The 24622-nt window shown below is 36.3% G+C and overlaps 1 protein-coding gene across 3 annotated transcripts in view; it reads right to left on the bottom strand.

The window, feature by feature from the left end:
• Nucleotides 1–24622, bottom strand: part of SRBD1 (S1 RNA binding domain 1) — a 198575-nt gene that overhangs the window by 21005 nt on the left and 152948 nt on the right. For 2 of the 3 annotated variants that reach the window (XM_045885069.2, XM_054509890.2), the window contains exons 17-19: nucleotides 9745–9851; nucleotides 8373–8549; nucleotides 4676–4858 (exon numbers count right to left, since the gene is read on the bottom strand). In XM_045885069.2, the coding sequence (XP_045741025.1) occupies nucleotides 4676–4858; nucleotides 8373–8549; nucleotides 9745–9851 (467 nt within the window). The remainder of the gene's footprint in view (nucleotides 1–4675; nucleotides 4859–8372; nucleotides 8550–9744; nucleotides 9852–24622) is intronic. The other variant, XM_045885070.3, reaches the window with a different exon arrangement.

Genomic DNA, 24622 nt, shown 5'->3' with positions numbered 1-24622 from the left:
CCTTAGTGAGCTTTTTTTCCCTGGGAAGACACTTGTGTAACACTGTATGAAAGTATGAACTACCTATGTTGAGTGATGTCTATGATGTCTATACTAAGTATGCTTAAAAGCCAGAAAGGACTATCACAGTGCCAAGGTGGATAATGGGGATGGTAAGTTTAATTAGATAAATTGGTAGTTCTGTTGCCAGATTTTCAAGGTTGAGAGTTGGACTTTATGTAAACAAAATTTCCCATGAAACAGTCCATAAGTACCCTCCTTCTGAGAGACAAGTCTGCTCCCAAAGGAAGCATAGAGAAGGGTGAAGTTACTGGTAGGACTTTTATGCTCCCCAGGCAGAAAGTGTAAAAATTGGCAGAAAAGTCCCGCTTAACAGGAAAAATTCAAGATCTCTTAAGCTTCAACACTGCTGGTGGCATTATAAATTAGAATGTTACTTGGCAATGTAGATCAAGAGCCACATAAACTCTCAAACCCTTTGGAAGAGTAATTCCACTTCTAGGAATCCATCATAAGGAACCACTACTAGTACTACTATTAATAAATTAAAGTTCAATCATGTGATGGAATATTACTCAGCTTTTTAAAAGAGATACGCAGAAATAAAAAATGTGTGCTTATGTTAGAGGGCAAGTTGAAAAATTTATGAACTATATTAGAACTATATTATGAAAACAAACAAAAATGTACATTAAAAAAGACATTGAAAAAAAGGCACTGATTTGCATGTAACAAAATGCTAATTTAGTACCCAAAGAGATGTCAGTTTTTGCAAGAAGTGTATAAAATCATGTGTAGCACATATGCATATTCTCAAATAACATTAAAAACATAATTATTATGAGACCGTAATTTTTTTTATATTAAAAAAAATAGGACCATGTGCTAAGACTGAGAACAGGACAACGATGCCCACTCTCACTACTCTTCAATACAGTACTAAAGGCCCTAGACATTGCAATGAGCAAGAAAAAGAAATAAAGAGCATGAAAATTAAAAAAGAAGTAAAGCTTTCATCTATTTGCTGATAACTGTTTACACAGGAAAACTTAAAGAATCTACAAACACCTACTAGAACTAGTCAGTGAATTAGCAAGGCTGACGGACACAAGGTTACTATGAAAAAATCAATTGTATTTTTACATATTAGCTATAAATTTAAAAAATTCCATTTATAATAATGTTGAAAAATATAAAATACACTTAATAAGAGACATGCAAGCCCTGTACATGGAAATTTTAAAACACTTCTGAGAGAAAGGAAGGACCAAAATAAGTGAAAAGATAGAAATTCATGGTCAAAAGACTCAATAGCTATTATGAAGACATCCACTGTTCCTACACTCACTTACAGACTCAATGTAATCCCAATCATAACCCCACCAGGTTTTTTGCTTTTTAATGAAAACTGATAAGCTCATTCTAAAATATATAGGAAAATGCAAATCATCTAGAATAGTCAGAGCAATATTTTAAAAAAACAGAGTTGGAGGACTTACACTATCTGCTTCAAAACTTAGCATAAAGCTAAGATAGTATGAAATTGATAAACAGGTTGATGAAACAAAAAGAGACCCAGAAATAGACCCACATTTACACAGTCACTTTATTTTCAACAGTCACCAGAGCAATGGGTAAAAAAAGAAAAGTTGTGTTGTTTTTTTAACATGGTGCCAAAATCAGTAAACGTTCATAATGGAAAAAGAAAATGAACTTTGACCCTTATTTTGAATCATACATGAAATGTAACCTCAGATGTATCACAGACCTAAATGTAAAAGGTGATACTGGGTGCTTGGGTGGCTCAGTCGGTTAAGCGACTGCCTTCAGCTCAGGTCACGATCCCAGAGTCCTGGGATCGAGTCCCGCATCGGGATCCCTGCTCTGCGGGGAGCCTGCTTCTCCCTCTCCCACTCCCCCTGCTTGTGTTCCCTCTCTCGCTGTGTCTCTCTCTGTCAAATAAATAAATAAAATCTTTAAAAAAAAAAAAAAAAGCTGATACCATCAAGCTTTTGGAAGAAAACACTGAAAAATATATTTATGATTTGAGGTAGGCAAAAGTTTCTTAGACAGGACACGGAAAGCAATAACTATAAAAGAGAAATATTGATAGAGTAGACACTGTCAAAATTCAAAACCTCTGCTCATCAAGACACCAATAAGAAAATAAAGAAGTAAACAACAACCTGGGACAAATTATTTGTGAAACATATACTGACAAAAAACTAGTACCCAGAATACATTAAAAAAAAAATGCCCACATCCTTAATTAATAAAAATGTAAACAACTCAATCAGAAAATGGCTAAGTGATATGAACAGAGTTCACAAAAGAAGGTATGCTAATGGCCAATAAGCCATGAGAAAGTGCTCAGTGTCACCAGAGAAATGCAAATTAAAGCCACAAAGAGATACTACCACACACACACGAGACTGGCTAAAATTAAAAAGACTAACATCAAATAATGGTGAAGATGTGAAGTAACCAGAACTCATATATTGTTGGTGAAAGTGTAAAATGGTACAACCATATTGGAGTAAAGTCTAGAAGTTTCTAAGAAAACTAAAATATTCACCTACCTTATGACCCAGCAAATCCTCTCCTAAGTATTTTTCCAAGAAAAATGAAAGCAAATGTCAACAACAGCAAAAACTGTACAAGAATGTTCATAGCAGCTTTACTCATAAAAGGCAAAAATTGGAAATGTATAAAGGTACTTCAATAAGGAGAATAAATTGTGGTATATTCACAAAATGAAATATTAGCCAATAAAAAAAAAACAAGCTATTTATACTTGTTACAACATGGATAAAAATCTCTAAACTTTATGCTGAAAGAAGTCTTACACAAGAGTACAACTGTATGTATCATAGCAAGTGCTAGAAGAGGCAAACTATTCTTTGGCAGAACAAATTAAAACATGCAGTTAGCTCCAGGAGGCTGGGGCAGGGATTGTCTAAGATGGGGCATAAGAGAAGGTTTTAGGATGATGGCAAGGGTTTTTTTCGTTTTGTTTTGTTATTTTTAATCTTGAGAGGGGTTTGGGTTAGACTGATATAGGTATTTATTTGCCAAAACTCAGCTAATATACACTTAAAATTTAATTGTATGTGAATTTTACCTCAGAAGAAAAAATACTGTTAAGAATTATAGAATTCCAGTTAATGACAGTATACTGAAGTACTAGCTGAAAGTATACTGATGTCTGCAATTTTCTTTGAAATGCATAAAATAAGATGGACTGATGAACAAACAAATGGATAGATAAGTAGAAAACAAGCATAGTAAAATGTTAATATTAAAATCTAGGTGTGGGTACATAGGAATTCATTGTAAACTTTTTTTCTTCTATTTTTCTATATGTTTAAATTTTTCTATGACAAAATTCTAGGAGAAAAACAGGTACCACTATTTTGATGTTGACAGAGTATTATTTTTTACTTCTTTTTTTTCTATTTCCCAAGTTCTCTATGATGTGCTATAGTCTATAATTTTAAACACTTTTAAAAGAAAGGAGGGGTGCTTGGGTGGCTCAGTCGTTAAGCGTCTGCCTTCGGCCCAGGTCTTGTTCCCACGGTCCTGGGACGGAGCCCCGCATCGGGCTCCCTGCTCCATGGGAAGCCTGCTTCTCCCTCTCCCACTCCCCCTGCTTGTGTTCCTTCTCTCTCTGTGTCTCTCTCTGTCAAATAAATAAAATCTTTTAAAAATAAATAAATAAATAAATAAAAATAAAAGAAAGGAAAGGAAACAAGGCATGCCTGGGTGGCTCAGTCAGTTAAGCTTCTGACTCTTGGTTTTGGCTCAGGTTAAGATCTCAGGGTCGTGAAATCGAGCCCCACGTCGGGCTCCGCACCGGGTGTGGAACCTGCTTAAGATTCTCTCTCTCCCTTTCCCCCTGCCCCTACCACCCCCCCACCTCCCGTACTCTCTCTCTCAAATAAATAAATAAAAGGAAACAAATTACATTGATTAAAATAATCAATAGAAACTTTTTCAAAACAAGCTAAAAATCTCTAGATTCACTGAAAGTTAAAATACTCACTATTTTTAAACCCACTGTCATTTAACTCACTAAAAGTCTTAAAATATTTAGTGATGTAGCAAGACACTGTTTTTTAACTAATTAAAAATTTTTAACTAATTAAATGTCGTATTAAAGTTATTTTTCTTTTAATGCCTTACATTAAACTTTTCCTTGTACTCAAAAAACCTCCCCCATATCATTCTGTGTAATGTATGCTCATTAAAAGTACATCATTTCTTAGACTCTAATAACTTAGCAGGGCAATATTTCTTAAGAAATCTGAGAGTTGGCTGTTTACTTTCAAAAGGGCTTTATCTTTAGATAAGCACAAGCTTTAGGCCAGGTGCTAGTCATTTGTGTCTCGTTAATTTCCAAAGCAAACAGAGGAGAGTGCCATGCAATTTCCATTACACACACTTCACCATTAGTACCAGGGTTTATGAGCTTGACACTGCTCCAGGAATAATGGTTTCATTCCTCATTGAAATAAAATGATGTGCCACATAACTCAGCAATGCGGAACTTCTGAAAAATGTTGTCATGTTAAACATGGTCATATTTTTTAAGTCTCCATTGTGCCAAAACAAAGGCCATTTGCTGTAGGGAACTCACTCTGGCCACAGAGCATTCTCACGTGGGCCTCAGACTTACCTCATTGCTATGTCATACGATTCCGGGTGAATACAAGTTTGGTCCAAAGGATTTGGCTTCAGCACAACATTCACTGCAGTTTTGCTCTTCTTCTTGCCCTGCTTCTCATTTGTGACCTCAACACCTGCTGAAGATGTCACAGCAACTCCCTGAACTTGACCGGCAGATTCAGTTTGCTGACTACTGTAACCATTTAAAAAGGCAAGGAGTGGGAGGGGAGGGAAGGTTGGGAAGAAGAGAAGTCTTTAAAATGTGTTTATTCCTCTGCCATGCAAATACACACAAACAGTACCCACATTCTGACCATTCGCCTCATAGAAATTATCACGTATTTATTTAAACACTATTAATAGAGTTTCCTGTTACTTAAAGCCAAAAACAATCTTAACTGATTCAGCCTGTATAATTGGCATTTTACAAGAGAAGACAGAAAAACGAGGGTAAGTAAATTAAATAAAAAGGAGAAGGAGAAAGAGAAGACGAATTCCCAGAACTGAAGAGAATTACAAGTTCTTAAATTAAAAGAACCTACTGAGTACAAAATAGGATGAATGGAAAAAGACTCAGGTTTGACATATTATAGGGCAACTTTAGAATATGATTTAAGAATCAAGAGAGAAATATAAAACAGATTACCTCAGAAGGAACTAGAATCAGACTGGCATCAGATTTCTCATTGATAAACATCAGATGCCAGAACACAGTGAACCATTATCTTAAAAGTTCTGAGAGAAAATGATTTTGAATCTAGAATCATATATCTCACCAAACTAGCATTCAAATAGGAGGACAAATTAAAGTCATTTTCAGACATGTCAGGACTAAAGTATAACCCATATAATATACCCTCTATGAAAAGAATTTCTTAAGGATATACTCCTGGCAAAAACAACAAGTTCAAGAAAAGTGGTAATGGGGGCTACAAGAAACAGTGATGAGCACAGAGACTATAAAAACTTATTAACTGCTCATGAATTACGGGAATATATATAAAGGGAAGTCTGAAACTAAAATTAAAATCCCAGGTCATCTCCTCATGGGACATACAGTTGAAGAGAAGAAGGCTGGGTAAAGTCCTAAGGTGCTAGTCTTCTCCAGGAGGAGGACAGAGACACCTATTAACTGCAGAAGCCAGTCCAAATGACACTTAAGGATAATCACCAGAAAAAAAGACATACAAGTTGAAATCACTAAGGGGAGATAAAAATGAGGTGGGAAAACTTGTTAGCTGAGAAATGTAACGAACAGCATGAAAGGAAATCAGAAAGCATGATGATGAGAAAATATGTAATAGATATAAGATTAAGTCCAAACATATCAATAAATCTAGTAAATGTGAAGGTATGAATATAAAATTGAACAAAACCATGAAATCTACTGGTCTCTAAGAGTCGTATCAAAAACTAAATGTCATAGAAAGTTTGAAAATAAAAAAAATACCAAGCATACTGAAAAGGCAAATGTAGCAACACTGCTAACAAATAAAATAGATTTCAAAGCAAAAAACACTCAATGAGATAGCAGTAGTCCATTCTGAATAAAGGTATGATCTATCAAGATGTAACAGTCATGAATTTTCAAGCACGTCATTATCAGCTGAAAAAACATACAGCTTTAAAAACAACCCAAATGTTCATCAATACAGCACTGATTACATTAGGTTATGGTCCACCCATAAATTAAATATTATGCAGACATCATATATAATGACATACATCTATATGTAATATGTGGAAAGAAGTCCAAGATATATTACTGAAACAAATAAAGCAAGTTTCAAATAGTTGGACAGCACAATCCCTTCTATCTGCATTTTTAAATAATAAATATACAAGTTGATCTAAGTATAAATTTACTTTCAGAAAGCAATATGTAAGAAACTATTTTGAAGTGAGAGGTTGAGGTGCCCTTTATTTTTCATTGTATTCTTTTTTATACTGTGTGAATTTTCTAACCAAGTGTTCCAAAAACATATAAACTAAGAAACATGGGATTATTTTATCCTCAATTGTTTTTTATTTCCAGCTTCTACGTTTTGTTGTCTACTTAGAAAAGGCCTTCTACCGCTCCGATGTTCTGCAAAACCTACCCATGTTTTCTTCTGGTACTTTTACAGTTTCACTTCTATATAAGTCTATGATCCATCTGGGTCGTATTTGGGTATAAGATATAAGGTGGAACTAGAGCTTCCCCTATGCATATCAAATTCCTGCCAGTTGTCGCAAGACTGCTTCTTGGACGGTTAATCAATTTTCCCCACTGTTTGAAACTTCTCCTTTATCATAAACTAAATTCTGCCTATGTTTTGGTGAATTTCAGACTCTATTCTCTTCCATTTCTACATTAAAACTAAATGGTTATGTAACTATAATTTTATATTATTATTATTATTATCCAGCAGGGCTGGTTTTCCCTTATTAGTCTTTTACAGAATAAAGATTATTTTTCCATATTACCTCTATTATAATTTTGTCAAAAGAAAAAAATAATATGAATGAAACAGGTAGTCCCAAAGTAGCAAATACATAAAAACTATTCTTTCGTGATGCCTGGGTGGCTCAGGTTAAGCAGCCAACTCTTGAATTTGGCTCAGGTCATGATCGTGGGGTCCTGGGATTGAGCTCCACATCAGGCTCTGCACTCAGTGGGGTGTATGCTTGAGATTCTCTCTCTCCCCTTCTCCCTCTGCCCTTCCCCCCACTCACACTCTCTCTAAAATAAGTAAATAAATCTTAAGAAAAAAAACCACTAGGGGCGCCTGGGTGGCTCAGTTGGTTAAGCGACTGCCTTCGGCTCAGGTCATGATCCTGGAGTCCCTGGATTGAGTCCCGCATCAGGCTCCCTGCTCAGCGGGGAGTCTGCTTCTCCCTCTGACCCTCCCCCCTCTCATGTGCTTGCTCTCTCTCATTCTCTCTCTCTCAAATAAATAAATAAAATCTTTAAAAAAAAAAAAAAAAACCACTATTCTTTCATGATGTTAAATGCTATAAATGCTAGGAAGTTTACCCAATTTCTTTGCTTTTGTGCTACCAGGATTAGCAATTAAGGGCAAGAATTTAGTTCTTAATCTACACAACTGATAATTATTCTTTGGTCAGTTTTCAGGGAGGAGGGAATGGGGAGGCCCAACTACACTTAGGGAAACAGCTGTTAATATAAAGTGGCCATTGTAAAGTCCTCTGTGTCACCTTATCTTGTACAAATCCTTCCCACTTGGGATGCTACACTCACACTGGCCTTAGTTTCATTTCCTGAATACACCACATTTGGTCATGCTTGGGACCCCGCACATGTACTATATGCTCTGCCTAGAATACTTTCCTTCCGATCCCTGTGTGCCTAGCTCCTTCATTTCATTCAAAATTAGGCTCAAATAACTTTTCAGTGAATAACTCATATAAAGTGTAATAAACTCATACTGTTCCCCAAGACAGTGTCACATCTCTGTTTTAATTTGTGTAATTTACACATCTGAAACTATTTATTTTACTAGTTAAAATTTAACTTCATGAGAGCAGGGAATTTGTTGATTTGTTCATTGCTGGATTCCCAGTGCCTAGCAAAGATTAGGGAGTCAACACATGTTGAAGGAAGGAATGAACATATGGACACCTAGGATTGGGGCCAGTGAGCAAGAGGGGCAATAGTAAAAGAGGAGAGTGGTAACAGAACCCTGAGCAGATACTTTACTAATCACCTGCAAAATGTTCGGATATAATCCTGGTTGATTCTGATGAAGCCAGCACACTGTTGGAAAGATTTTGGACCCAGACCTTTCACTTTCTTTAGCTGCTCTCGATTGACGAAGGGCCCATTTTTCTCTCGCCACTCAATAATACTTTTGGCTCGGTTGGCATTGAGTCCTGCAATATGCCTAGAAAAAATAAACAAAACAAGTAATGTGGCAGACACAAGAGTTCTAATAGTATTCCAAAAGGGAGCTAAATAAAAGAGACAAAGGGGGACGGAGTTGTCCAAGAGGAGACAAGGACAAGAGAATGCAGAATAATGATAAAACCAGTAGCTGTCATAAAGATGCTGGTAAACTGGTTCATACTGGTACAAGAAAAAGAACTGCTTCCCACAGTTCTATACTATTCACATTCCTTGTATTTATGAAGCAAATAATAATTCTGCCTATTCCTGTTTAGTTTACAAAGTGAGTTAGCAGCAAAAGTTACAACAGCTACAGTTGCATTGTACTAACCTATTTTTTTAATCAGCCTGTTCTCATTAACATAAAGACTTGAACTACAGAATGTACTTATCCATGAATGTCATGATTAGTGTAAAAATATAAAAACTGTAATACTAGGTAGTTTGCTTGGTGTTAATTAAAAAATTACAATTTAAGAGATTTTTAGTTCTATTATTGAATTCCATACATGAAATTATGGAATGTTTGTAGCTGTGGTAGAAAAGCAACACCTTAACACGTAAGGGATATTTTCTGCTATACTAGTCTCAAAGCAAAAGAGTCCAGATCTTTTACAGAGGTCCAGAATTTCATGCTGCATCAGCAGATTTGTGTAATCAGTGCAAAACTGTGAACGAAAAAAGCAGCTCTTCTATAACCACAGTAAAACAGGACAGAGTATATAAGATGTGATTATAGTATGATAAGGATTTTGATATGTGACTTGCAGAATCAAGGTAAAAATATGGTAACCATACCTTGAACCCTCAGAATTTATCTTTCGGTTACTGCCACCTTTGACAGATGTATGCACAAGACTGAACTGGTGAAAAATACCTACTCTCATGTGGTGGGAAACAGCTCTTTTCCCCATTAACCTTATTTAAATTCTATTAGCAACACTAATGCACTCAATGGTTACCATATGTTCTTCACTTTAGATTTGCAGTATTAAAAATGATAATGTGAATTGTTACAATTCTTTTCTTAAATGATGTCTTCCCCTCAAACTGATTAGCTCAAGCAATGTATGAACTCATAGATTTTCTATACTTGACAACTTTACACGTCTCCTTATTTTAGCTAAATTTGAACTGAATAGTCAGTTAAACTTAAGATTCTGTGATCTTCAGCCACAGACCTCTTGTCTCACCTTAACAAAACTTCTGAACAGATGTTAATATCCACTCCCACAAAGCTGACACATTCTTCTACAACACTGTCCAGTGTTGCCTTAAGTAAAGTCTGAGATACATCGTGCTAAAAAGACAAAGATCAAATGTCAACCCAAAGTGAAGGACATGCAGTTTTTGGACAATTTCATTACATACCTATATTACTGGTAGCTGGCTGAGACACAGCATAGTAAATTTTTTCATTTTTCTTAAACATATGGTTAGTATGTAATTGAGCTGAACTTAAGGAATCTGTTTTCTTACTCTCTAAATCACTCATACACCTAACTTCAATATAATAGCACCGGTAATTTTTGCTTTCCCAGAATTCTACCAGAGCAGTGGTTCTCAAACCTTAGTTTGCCCTCAAAATCACCTGAACAGCTTGTTAAAACACAGGCTGCCAGGCCCCCTATCCAGAGTTTCTGACTCAGTAGGTTTAGGTGGGGGGCCTGAGAATTTGCATTCTAAGAAGCTCTTGGGTGATGCTGTTGCTGCTGGTCCCAGGAGCACACTTTGAGACATACTAGTCTCCATCATTCACACAGTACCTGGCAGTGTTATCTTCACTTACATGTGTATATTATCCCTTAGTTCTTCTTAAGAGAAGAGAGAGTAAATTATAGTAGGATAGTGTATACACTAATATACAATAAGTCTGACAGCAAATTAAAGTCTCATGTTTCATCACATTAAAGATACTATTGCTGGGCGCCTGGGTGGCTCAGTCGGTTAAGCGACTGCCTTCGGCTCAGGTCATGATCCTGGAGTCCCAGGATCGAGTCCCGCATCGGGCTCCCTGCTCGGCAGGGAGTCTGCTTCTCCCTCTGACCCTCCTCCCTCTCATGCTCTCTGTCTCTCATTCTCTCTGTCTCAAACAAATAAATAAAATCTTTAAAAAAAAAAATATTATGGTGAATCCTGAGAAGAGAGCACTACTCAGAAGTAAGAAGAAACAAACTGCTGATGCCAGTAACAATGTAAATAAAACCAGTCTTAAAAGAATACACACCATGTGGGGGCGCCTGGGTGGCTCAGTCGGTTAAGCGACTGCCTTCGGCTCAGGTCATGATCCCGGAGTCCTGGGATCGAGTCCCGCATCGGGCTCCCTGCTCGGCAGGGAGTCTGCTTCTCCCTCTGACCCTCCCCCCTCTCATGTGCTCTCTCTCTCTCATTCTCTCTGTCTCAAATAAATAAATAAAAATCTTAAAAAAAAAAAGATACTATTGCTTATAAGATGCACTGTTATTTTATTTACCACTAAGAAAGAAAATACACTGCCTATTAAATCATGACACAATGCTTTATTACTTGAAATTTTTATTTTTTGAATTGAAAGAATTCTTTTAGACTTATTTAGAAAGTTCTTAAATCATCTATCATGCATAGATAAAAAGGAAAATATAAGCAATCTAAACTGGTTAAGGTATTCCTAAAATTTCTTCACATTCAGCATTCAAATCTTCTGGTCTAAGTTTTTTACTCAGAGTCTTAGATGTCCAAGTTTTTCCATTTAGTAATGTCTTTTACTCTCTTAAGATCCTAGGTAATGTAGCATTTCCTGAAAGAGTAATATTCTCTAGTCTCTGAGATTTTCTTTAAAGCTTCCGATGCTCATTCTGTAAGCTTTGATAGTGGTTCTATCTTAATCTTAATGGAAAGTATCAACAGAAGAGACTCTGGACAACAACAAAACTATTCTTTCCTTAAAGGTCCTTACATGTTTTACTGTTCAACAGTTTGCTGACTGAAATAGTGAAGGGTTTGCTGTTCAGTCATAACTCCAAGATTAACAATCGAGGACACACAGAAACTACACCATGATTTGCCATGAGGCCAACAGCAACTGTAAGACACGATTAATTGTTCAGAAGCATCCTGATTTCAGAAATGTGAAAATGTAAGAAAATGTGCAGCTTAGAATTTATAAAAGACAGTATTTGAAAGTAAATATTTGTTGGCTAACTGATGAGTACCTCATAATATACTTGATGTTATTCTTAATTCTAAAATTAAAGATCCTCTAGTTGTTCCCACACGTGAAACTGTGGGTCAGCATCCTTCTCCATGTGTTTCAAGAAAACAACGTTAATTTTGATAACCTTAAACTCCCAGGAAGACCATACAGTTAATAGAGTCCCTAGGTATTGTGACTATGTTATTATCTTTTAATAAGAGTAGAAGTTTTGTTCTGAAAGACTGAAGGGTGCAGGAGTACTTTTGTATTTCAGAGATAACCTCGTTGGTTATCTAGGCCACAGCTAAAAACCACAGACATAATTTTAAAAATCCTAATAAGCAAACATAATCATGAAAAGGATCATAAAGAAAAACCTAAAACCTTGCTGAGAACCTGATTACTTTTTCTTAAAAAGATTTTATTATTGCGGGGCGGGGAGAGAAACCCAAGCAGACTCCACACTGAGCATGGAGCCTGACATGGGGTCCGATCTCACAACCCTGAAATGAGACCTGATCCAAAACCAAGAGTCGGTCGCTCAACCAACTGTGCCACCCAGGTGCCCCGAGAGCCTGATTTCTTTTGAGCCACAACATTTAAGAAGCTGGATAGTCTTTTCTTGGTCCAAGTAGATGAGAAGCAGCAAAATGAAAGGGGGCTTTTAAAAATGAGAGGGTAGGAGATGATGGACAACATAGTGGCAAGCACAATGATATCAACAAGAAAAATATCTGAGAAAGAGACAAAACTATGAACAAATAGGAAAAACTAAAAGTAATAGTTGGGAGCCATTAGAATAAAGGCAAACAACTCCACATATGTCAAATCACACCAGACGCTTGGGATAGCTAAGTAAGTAGTAAGCAGTCCCTGTAGCTGGACAGTCTTGGTTGCCTATCCTACCTCTAACCTCCAACCCTCTTTTCCTCCTTCCAAACAGAAGCCCGGCTGTGTTTCATGCATCTACTCTACCTCTAGAAGGCCATATGATTTGGAGAGGCTGGCCCCCACTCCAGCAGATGATAACAGTAAAATCAGTGGTTTTCAAACTGAGGGTTCTGACCAATTAGAGGGTCATAAAGTTAATTTGGTGGCTTGCCACCAGCATAAAAAAGTCAAGAAAGAAAAAGACCATATCAAGTGTGTTGCACATTTTCTCAACATGGAATGAACAGTGCAATAAATAATGCAGCCAATTGAGAATATCATGTGAGAGGAATACATAAATTGGCCAGGAACGTGTTTTGTTCATGGAAATCTCATTGGATCTTCTGATAAATGATGGTCATGATTGATGGAGAGGTTAAAGAGTAACTCTACAGATTTATGAAGCAAAGTATCAAAAAAAAGCATGAGAAGTTTATCATTGATGGCAAAGCTCTGATTCTTACAACCAAGTTTAGTTACAAACTTTCAGTGTCTTTTTCAGAAAGGATGTTACTGATTATAACACTTTTCAAATTATAAGCAGTTGTAACATTTTAACTGAGTTAGCACAAGTTGACCTTAAGAATCATTATAAACTTCAGGGCGCCTGGGTGGCTCAGTCGGTTGAGTGTCTGACTCTTGATTTTGACTCAGGTCATGATCTCAGGATCAAGAGATCAAGCCCCACATGAGGCTCCGTGCTTAGCGAGGAGTCTGCTTTAGATTCTCTCTCTCCCTTTGTCCCTTCCACCCTGCACTCTCTCTCTCTCAAATAAATAAATAAATCTTTTAAAAAAAAGAATCATTGTAAACTTCGAAGAAAAAGAAAGAATAATGAAGCAAGCTCATTACCAGATTTGGAAGTGTTAACAGTGACAAAAAGGACAAAGTACTAACTCTATTCAATCTGACTTGAGGCACATTTTAAATAGAAAAAAATAACTGTAAGACTTTAAAATAAACTTAATTTAAAAACGATTTACAAATACACAATACAATAAAAATATATGACCTCAGATATACCACTGATAGTAATGTTCTTGTAAATGACAGTATAAAACCTGCAAAATTAAAAACCAAACAAAAACACTTGGAACATCCTCCCAAAATGGCTAAAATGCAAAAGATGGAAAATACCAAGTATTGGTAAGGATGTGCAGCAACTGGAATGCTCAAAATATCAGCGTGATAAATGTATTTTAGGTCAGATATGCAAGGAAAGGGAAGGCAGTTTTAGGACATATTTATTTTGTGTAGTTTAAATATAACATCACATAAAACTCATCATATGTATTTATACAATGTAAAAATGCATTCTTGTTCAATATAAACTGCAAAGGAGTAAAAAATGGACAAATTCCTAGAAAGAGAGTAATTGCCAAAAATGGGCTCAAGAAGAAATAAAATCTGAACAGACTTACAACAAGAGATTCAATCAGTAACCAAAAATCTCCCAACAAAGAGTCTAGGACCAGAGAGCTTGATGAATTCTACCAAGCATTTAAAAAGAATTAACACTAATCCTTCTCAAACTCTTTCAGAAGATAGAAGAGAAGGGAACCCTTCCGACCTAGTTCTTTGAGGCCAACATTACCCTGAAGTAAAAGCCAAACAAAGATAACATCAGGAAAGAAAATTATAGACAAATACTCCTTGTGAAGATAGGTACAAATATCCTCAACAAAATACTAGCAAACAAAAATCCAACAGTACATTAGAAGAATATGATGCATTCAGTACATGTGAACTCAAGAACCGCATGCATATTTTTTTTTCAGGTAAAAAACACCTTCTTTTGGAATTTTTAAACTTAAAATTTTGAAGTAATCTCAAATTCAGAAAAAAGCTTGCAAGGAATTTTCTTGGCTTTCCTTCAGATAAATACTTCAGTGTATATTTCCAAATAACAAAGACATTGTCTTACATACCACTGTAGAATAATCAAAACTTTTGTAGCAAAGTTATCATCAATGTAATATTATCTACTGTGGAGCCCATACTCAAATTTCATCAATTGTCCCAATTCTACTTTACAGCATTTTTCCTCCCCATCCAAAATTCAACCCAGGATCACACACTACATTTTATTTGTCTTATCTTTCTATATTCTGTGCTGGCCAGCTTCCAGGATGGTTCCCAATGATCCCAACCCCTGGTATGCCGGCACTGTATATCCCATCTCCTTGAGTATAAAATTTACTCAGGAGTCTTGTCTGTATGAATTATTACTAAGATTATTTTACCACTCACAGTGACCTATTAATGTAAAAAAGTATTTTCAATTTTGACTCAATCAGAATTTAAAAGAATAGGCTCAATAGTGTATCATATATGCTCATAGTCTTCATGTATTCTAGACTGGAACAAATTCATGAACCTTGTAACTATACATTGAATTAGATCTAATTTTTTTTTTTGTATTTGAGGGTTAAAAACATTTAATTATAAATAAAATCATATTTAACTTTATCATGTATATGGGTATTATATTGAGAAGCTTTTATTTTGAATTATGTTTAATTATGAAAGACATATACATATACACAAATATATGGGTGATGGGTATCTTAGTCATGGTATAAAGTGTATTTCCTACTGTGTATCATGATCAGAAAGTATGAAAAATAATGGTCTAAGCCAATCATGGTGGTCCCATTCCATTTATTCAATGATGGCAAATGAAATACGAGGATAAACCCGCTAGGGGCTTTTGAAAAAGCCTTCCTTACTGAGAGGTTAAAAGAGTAACTTAAATATAGACCCTTATGAAGAGCTGGATCTTTTCTTGTTTTCATTCAAATATGACAGTTGGAGCCAGGGTAAGCACTGTATCAGTGACTAGGCCTGGCTTGAGGATAAAGCTGACTCACTGAGGATGGCAGGTGGCACATAAGGCCACAGTTTAGTTCTACATGATACTCTTGAGATTTTCTATTAGCCAGTGCTGAACTCTCCCCTCCTCTGACCTTCCTGTCATGAAATGTCCTTATTTTTCAATAAAGAATCATACATTTACTTATTGTTCAAGCCACTTGGAGTTGGGATCTCTGATGTTTTTCTAACTGCAGCAGTTATTTTCTCAAGGGACTCAAGGTCTAGTGGGAAGACTGAGATAATAAAAACAACTAACAACAGCCTTACTACCAAAACCCCTTGAGATTGTACTGTCAGGCTTTGTTATAAGGCTTTATAATATTATCTAATTTAATCCTTACAATAATTGTACAAGATGTATATATAATACAATGTAGCGTCTTCACATGTAAGAGTTTATTCTAATGGAATAGAAAGATATGTGCAAAGGTATGACATATGTGTGTGCCTGTGCGCAATCTAAAAATATACCCTGAGGGGACTGATACAAATAAATATGAAACTGTCACCAATGTGAACTATTATTATGAAGTCATTAAAACGTATATGTATAAGTTAGAACAGCTATTTTACCAAAATGCCCTGCAAGATAAAAGGTCCCAGATAACTTATAGAGTTCAAATATTTTTTAATTCTTCTAGCAGGTAGACTTATGTAAGAAAAAATTCTTTTTTTTTAAATTTTTTAAGTATTTTTTAAAGATTTTATTTACTTATTTGACAAAGAGATAGAGAGCGAGCACAAGTAGGCAGAGCAGCAGGCTCCCCGCTGAGCAGGGAGCCTGACACGGGACTCAATCCCAGGACCCTGGGATCGTGACCTGAGCCGAAGGCAGACACCTAACCGACTGAGCTACCCAGGTGCCCCAAATTCTTTTTTTTTTTAAGAATTTATTTATTTGAGAGAGAGAGAGAGCATAAGTAGGCAGAGCGGCAGGCAGAGGGAGAGGGAGAAGTGGGCTCCCTGCACCAGGCTTATCTCTGGACCCTGTAATCATGACCTGAGCCGAAGGCAGACGCTTAACCGACTGAGCCACTCAGGCTTCCCTGTAAGAAAAATTTCTGCAAGAACTGCTGTGATCTATAATTCTGAATTTTGACTACATTCTTCCCCAACTTTTTGCTTAGGAAAGTACTAAAGGGTTAACACCATTTTCTAAAAGTACAAATCACCTATGTTTAGGGGAGGAAATAATGAACAAATCTCCATATTGTCCCCACTATAATGTCTTTGGCATTAAAGAAGACTCATTGATTTTTGTCATTTTGAAAACATTTTCTAAGCAACTATCATGTACCAGGCACTAGGCTAGCTGGGTTGGGTGTTGAGAGAACGGGAAAAAGCATACGAAGTCCATGTCTTTAAGAAGCCCAGTTTCATCTGCTGAAAGCTGAGATAACATGCACCACCTTCCTGGCAGTCATGAGTAGAAGAGGCAAGAGGACCCCAGGACTGACTGTGCTAATTGTCAAGGACTTGATGCCAGAAAAATGGATTGCTCCATTTTTTAAAAAGTTATCTAAGTCTGAATTTTTGGACAAGTTATTTGAATTATATAAAGTCTTTTTCAAATTCAAAGAAATATTGTTTGGGCCATTACATTCTTACCTAAAATTTATGAGATTTTTAAAAAGGAATATAAGCACTCATTCATGCTAGTCAGCTTTTTTGAGGTCAGAATCCACATTTTTATTATTACTCTACCACAAACTTCTGAAGAATTGCTGATTCAAACTGCTCTCCTTTTTTTTTTGTCCCAAAGCACTAAAATTATCTCAACTATTTTTAAAAAGTTCTTCCAGATGAAACCTTGTCTGTGGACTAAAGCTTCTACAGCAATGAAACTGCACATTGCATATTCCATACTAAACTTTAAATTTATTCCCGAGTGGTTTCTCCATGAAGTATTCTTGAGTATTTTCTTTAGAAATTATTATTCACTCATGGCTCTTCCTATCCTTTACTACTGTGAAAATACAAAATGCAGTTAGAAATTAAAAATGCAAAAAAGCTTTATAGAGAAAATCTAGTCAACTTCAAATAATGCAAGTTGATTTCCTTATCTTGCATCTACTTTTCTTTGACATGTGACAGTTTGTCATCTAAGGGAGTGTGTGTTAGATGACCTATGAAAGACAGAACAGATAGAAGAATGGAAACATTTCAGAAAACAGAGTATGTGCTTAAGAGTAGCTCCTCCTCTACTTCTTCAAATCCAGTATGCAATATACTCCCTTTAAAGACTAAGACAGTGTTTAGCACCATAGAAATACTGTATTCAATCTTCTAAAAACCTATGTGTTCTAGCTCTACTAGATCACAAATATTTATATGTAATGAGACAAATACTCTTGATAAAAGGCTTTAAAATATTTCTTCATAAACACATTCTTTTAAAAACAAATATTTTTAACACTAGCAGAACATTTTTATTTTTTTAAATGAATAAATTATACAGTGCACTTTCATTGTGCTTATGGGGCTCTGGGAATTAAGATGGCAAAGGGCATTAGTCTTTCAGCACTGGAGGGATTTTTCCAGATCTGGAAACATAAAGTATGGCCAGTGGTCATAAGAGGGGGAAAAACAACACAGGAAGAGATTCTCCTTGTAAATTCTCCTCCTTTAATAAATCACATGGAAGGTATGCTGAATACTCCTTTAGTGCTAACTCCGTATTTAGGCACCCAGTTGGCATTAACTTACACTATTTAATGTAAACCAATTTATTCAAGCCAACTTGATGGAAAGATCCCTGGAACAACGCCTGTCTTCTTTGTTCTGCACAAAACAAATGGAAACTAGTTTTTAAAACCCAACCTTCTACCCTGACTCTGGAGCTAGAGTAGCCCCCATTCCTAAGGCATGGATCTTCTGGGGATCTCAAAAGAGTGCCTGCAGTTATTCAATGGGGTCTTCCCACTCTGGATGGCCAGAACTCCTGTTTCCAGGGCACTGTATAATCTCTGGAATCTCCATTCAGCTCACAAAGCTCCAGCAGCTTTTCTGGCCTTATGGAGTCTTTGCTTATATATGCACCTTAATATCTGGTCAAAGACATTTTGAAAAACAAACAAACAAACAAGACTTCTCCTTTTAGCTGTAATTGAGTAATTGGTACCAGAATATTTTCCCCACCATAAACATCTCTAAAGCTGGGCATAATATATTTGGCAACTAATTTTAGATGGTAGACAATAGGCAGGGCAGGATTATGATTCTAGAGAGAGGGGAATTAAGTGAGATGAGTCCCACAATTGCCTACAGTCTGTCTGAAGACACTCTGTAGACTGTGGCATAGGGAGGTGGCCAGCAGAGCACATCCATCTCACTGAGCTGGGAAAGCAAAGATCAGAGTTTGCAACAGCTGAAGTAACTGGAATTTTAAGAGTGGGATACCAGAGAGAATGGAGCTTCGAAGAACAGAACTACAGAAATTTGTATGAAACTCTGAAAGTATTTATCTAAAGACTAAGCTGCATATACCCAGGGCACCAGGACAAGACTCTACAAGACCCGGCAGAAAAGAGCTGCCTGGGAGTTTGGGGGCTATACAGAGATTCCTGAAAATGTGTAGAGCTGGGAGACATAGAATGTCCCTCCCAGCCTCAGTGGGGAGACCTCACTGAATACCCAGATACTCCACTGATACCTCAGAAAGGACAGGCCTTAGAAGTGGGGCTATTTTAGTCTTAGAGTAGGGGCAACTCTACACCCATTCTAACCAAGTTTATTAAATAATCCTTTTCCAGATGCGTTCACTGGTGTAGTCTACCAAACATTTGAGGAAAAAATGATACCAATTCTTTACAATCTCTACTAGAAGACAGAAGTAGCTTTTATTCATACAGATCTTCCTTGACTTATGAAGGGGTTACATCCCGGTAAGTCCACCAGAAGTTGAAAATATCATTGGGTCGGGTGCCTGGGTGGCTCAGTTGGTTAAGCGACTGCCTTCGGCTCAGGTCATGATCCTGGAGTCCCAGGATCGAGTCCCGCATCGGGCTCCCTGCTCGGCAGGGAGTCTCCTTCTCCCTCTGACCCTCCCCCCTCTCATGCTCTCTCTCTCTCATTCTCTCTCTCAAATAAATAAATAAAATCTTAAAAAAATATATCATTGGGTCAAAAGTGCATTTAATACAACTAACCCATTAAACATGATAGCTTCACCTAGCCTACCTTAAAGATGCTCAGAACACTAACATTAGCCTACAGCTGGGCAAAATCATCTAACACAAAGACTATTTTATCATAAAGTACTAAATATCTCCTATTATTCACTGAATACTGTTCTGAAAGCAAAAAACTGAATGGTTGTATGGGTACAGAATGGTTGTAAGCCTCAACTGTATACCCTCATGCTCATATGGCTAACTGGGAGCTATGGCTTGCTGCAGCATCCTGAGAGGGCATCAGAGCACCATACCACATTTTACTAGCCCAGGAAAAGAAGAAAACTCAAATTCGAAGTATGGTTTCTACTAGACATGTATTTCACATCCCTACCTTAAAGTTGAAAAATTGAAAGTCAAGCCATTTTTAAGTAGAGGACCATCTGTCAAAACTTGAAAGCAACCAAGTTACTCTTCAGGAGGTGAATGGATAAATAAACTGTGGTACATCCAGACAATGGAATATTATTCAGTACTAAAGAGAAATGCACCATCAAACCATGAACAGATATGGAGGAACCTTAAATGCATATTACTCTGTGAAAGAAGCCAATCTAAAAAGGCTACACATTGTATGCTTTCAACTCTACTAAACTATGGAAAAGGCAAAACTATGGCGATATTATAAAGATCAGTGATTGCCAAGGAAGGAGGAAGGAATCAGCATAGCAGAGAGGATTTTTAGAGCAGTAAAATTGTTTTGTATACTATAGTGGTGGATACATGTCATTATATAGTTGTCAAGACCCACAGAATGTATAATACCAAGAAAGAAGCTTCATATAAACTATGGACTGCGGGTGATATTATGTGTCAACTGTAACAAATGTATCACTTTGGTGCAGAAAGTTGATAGTGAGGATGACTCTGCATTATGAAAACTCTGTCTTTCCATTCAATTTTGGTATGAACCTAAAAACTCTTCTAGAAATACAGTTTTTGAAAAGTTTAAAGTTTATTAAAAAAAAAACCACTCCTTACAAGATTCAATCTGATCTGACAGAAAATTAACTGATTGCTGGAATAAAATTCAACACTATTTAAAAGAAGACAACAAAATTTGCAATCTCAACAACATCACAATGTCCATTATACATTAAAAAATAACTAGACATACTAAGAAGCAGGCAAATAGGGGCGCCTGGGTGGCTCAGTTGGTTAAGCGACTGCCTTCGGCTCAGGTCATGATCCTGGAGTCCCTGGATTGAGTCCCGCATCGGGCTCCCTGCTCGGCAGGGAGTCTGCTTCTCCCTCTCCCACTCCCCGTTTGTGTTCCCTCTCTCGCTGTGTCTTTCTCTGTCAAATAAATAAAATCTTTAAAAAAAAAAAAAAAAAAAGCAGGCAAATATGTCCCATAACAGAATGGGGGTGGAGAATCATCAATAAATAGAAACCAACCTAGGATAAACCCAGATGTTGAAAACAGCAGACAAGAAATTTCATGCAGCTCCAAGATGTAAAGGAAATATGGTCATAAATGAACAGATGGGAAATAGAATAAGATAAATGGAAACTATAATAAATAACCAAATGGAAATTACAGACCTGAGAATATAGTATCCGAAATGAAAAATTTACTTGATAGGTTTACTAGCAGACTGGAGACGAGCAGAAAAAAGGGTCAGTGAACACAAGAGAGATCAACAGAAATCATCCTATCTGAACAAGAGAGATAAAATAGAAGCAGGGGGAAGCAAAGCCTTCAATGACCTTTGTGACAATACCAAAACATCTAAATATGTGTAATTAAAGAAGAAGAGAGAATAGGTTATGCAAACATTTGAAGAAGTCATGATCAAAATTCCCCAAATATTTTGTAAAACATAATATATAGATCCAAGAAGCTCAGTGAAGAATCTCAAGAAGGATAAATATGAAGAAAACCACATCTATGGATATTATAGTCAAACCGCTGGAAAACAAAGATAAAAAGAAAATTGTAAAAGCAGGAAGAGAGAAAGGACACATTGCAGAGGGAGGAACAACAATAGGAGAAATGGCTAACTTCTTATCAGAAACAACAGAGGTCAGGAGACAAAGAAATGACATCTTTAGGGTGCTGCATTAAAAAACAAAACTCAGGGGTGCCTAGGTGGCTCAGTTCATGATCTCAGGATCCTGAGATCCAGCCCCACATTGGGCTCCATGCTCAGCAGGGAGTCTGGTTGTCCATCTCCCTCTCCCTCTGCTCACCCCCACCCCGCCCTGGCTCGTGCTGGCTCTCTCTCTCTCTCTCTAATAAATAAATCTTAAAGAACAAGACTCAAAATTAAGAACACCAAATTCTGTTTTCCAAAGAAGAAGGAAAAATTAAAGGCATTTTGAGGTAAATGAGAACTCACTGCCAGCAGACCAGCATTACAAAAAACATTAAAGGGAATTTTTTAGGCTAAGGAAAATTGATAACAGATGGTAAATATAAATATATAATTCAGTATGTTCTAATTTAACTTAAAAGACATATGAGCATTTAAAGGAAAAATTATAGCATACTTTGGGATGTCTATATATGAAAACAATCACACAAAGAATGAAGGGTGGTGAGATAGTATAATTAACTCTAAGTAGACTGTGAAAAGAATATAAATAATAATGGCTGGAGTAACCACTAAAAAAAAAAAAAAAAACAGCCAAGAAGTACAGGTGAAAAGTCAGGAAAAGAATTAAAATAGTAAACTAGAAATTATTTGATTTTCTTTTAAAATAAGGCAGAAAAGGAAGAGAGGCTAGGAAACAAATGAGACATATAGAAAACAAATAGCAAAATTGTAAACTTTAATTCAACCATATTAGTACACTAAATGTTAATGAAGTAAATGCTTCTATTAAAAGGCAAAGATTGTCAATCAAGATATGACTTATGTTGCCTGCAAGAGACACACAGTAAATAAAAAGAAACGAAAAGGTTGGAAGTAAAAGGATAGAAAAGAAATACCATGCAAATATTAGGACTACAAAGATTAAAGTGGCTATATTAATATTAGACAAGAAAGAGTTCAACACAAAATGCTTATTACATAATCACAGAGCTTCAAAATACTTGCAGCAATTCAACTGTTAAGTGTTTACCTAAGGGAAAATTTTAAATATGTTCTTCCAAACCTTGTACAAGATGTTCATGGCAATTTTATTCATTAATAGTAAAACGAAACAAAACAAAACAACCTAGGAATAGCTCAGGTGTCCATTAACAAGAGAATGTATTAAAAATGCGGTATGTTCACATTATGGAATACTATTCTGCAACAAAAAGAACAAACTACTGATACATGCAAAAACATGGATGAATCTCACACACGTTAGGCTGATTGGAAGAACTGGGTTCAATGGACTACACACTGATTCCATTTATGTTAAATTCTAGAACAGACAAAAGTAATGTGTGGTGAAAACATCTGGGTATGTGGGAAGGACAGGAATAAATTTTCTGGGATGAAAGAAATGTTTTACTTCTTGATATATGTGGGGTGTACATTTGTCAAAACTTATTGCACTATATCACTTTGCCCTTTTCTGTATGTAGATTATATCTGAAAAGAAAAGAAAAGAAAAGAAAACTGTAAATAAATAAAAATCCAACCTAAGTTTCTGAATCATTAAGCTGGGAACAGTAATGCCCTTAACTAGAGATCTGTCTCAGGATTCACAGCTCTGGAGCAGGTGGCTGGGATACAAAATATAGACTACTCCTGACTTTTGTTTCTTGGAATTTGATGGTAGATGTTCTCCCCAGATGTCTCACCTCCTGAACCTAAAAGAGAATTCTTTTTTGTATAAAGTAATTTGCAAATTCGGAATCATTGTCAACATAGCTTCAGTAGACCACATAGGAACTTAATGACAAATGCATGCTGTTAGATGGCACAACTTGCTAGTTAGCTGTGTGCTAGTTCTCATTCCATAATTACTAACATAAAATACTGATTCTGCCTTAAAAAGTTTCCCATGATGATTAAAATTTAAACAGAATGTATAACGTCTTTATGAATTATGAAGCTAAAAAATGAGTCTCTGCTATCATACTAGTCCAGTGTTAAAATGTTAATCTGATCTGGCTTTCATTTTGTCTTCTAGTAGGTGCTCTTATGTCCCCTAGTGGATACAGGTCGATATGGTAGAGGAAAGATAAGGGCAATACTGGCTAAGTAAAGGTCCATAAATCCTAAATGCCTGCCTTGCCCACATGCTTTTCCAAACCAATGCCTCATACTACCCAATTTACCATAAAAAAAGAAAAACATTAACACATCTGAACTGGACCACACCTATCTGCCCCATGTGTGGTCACATATAAGGCCTGGGCTAAAACACAATCCTGATTTATGACATATGCACGAACAAATGCATACCAATTAGCTAGACATTTTGACTTGATATAATACAAAGAAGTCGGCATTTCCACTGTAAATCTCTATTTTTAAAGATTTATAGCTTAGTCATAAAAGCAGACTTTAGAAAAATTTAGGGTGCAAAGATTTAGCCACAAGAGAGAAATTTCCCTTCTAATAAATTAAAAGTAAAACAGTATGTAGAAAATCTGATCTGAAACTCGTGTGTGTGTGTGTGTGTGTATGTATTAGAGAAAAAGAAAGATCCTTGTGCACAGAAATTTTGACCGCCTACTGTTTAAATTGTTAGGGGGGACAGGAGTTAGGGATAAAAGGAGGGTATAATGCAAAGTAATAAAAAGGTTTTTTTCATCCCCAAATTGTAGAAACTAGGTTCCTTGTCAATATTTCCAGTAATAAGCACTAATAATACATTTTGTCTCCCGAAATTCACATACATAGACTCATATGCAGCCACATATGCAGCCATATATGAATTGGCTTCCAGTCCATTAATACCATGGACAGTAAAATTACTGGAAATATTGACAAGGAACCTAGTTTCTACAATTTGGGGATGAAAATACATATATAT

The sequence above is a fragment of the Mirounga angustirostris genome, unplaced genomic scaffold (genome assembly GCF_029215605.1).
Source record: "Mirounga angustirostris isolate CCGP_5_RB_7025 unplaced genomic scaffold, mMirAng1.0.hap1 SCAF_10, whole genome shotgun sequence".
NCBI classification, from domain to species: domain Eukaryota; kingdom Metazoa; phylum Chordata; class Mammalia; order Carnivora; family Phocidae; genus Mirounga; species Mirounga angustirostris.
Note: the sequence above shows the minus strand (reverse complement) of the source record. Positions and strands in the feature narration are given on the sequence as shown.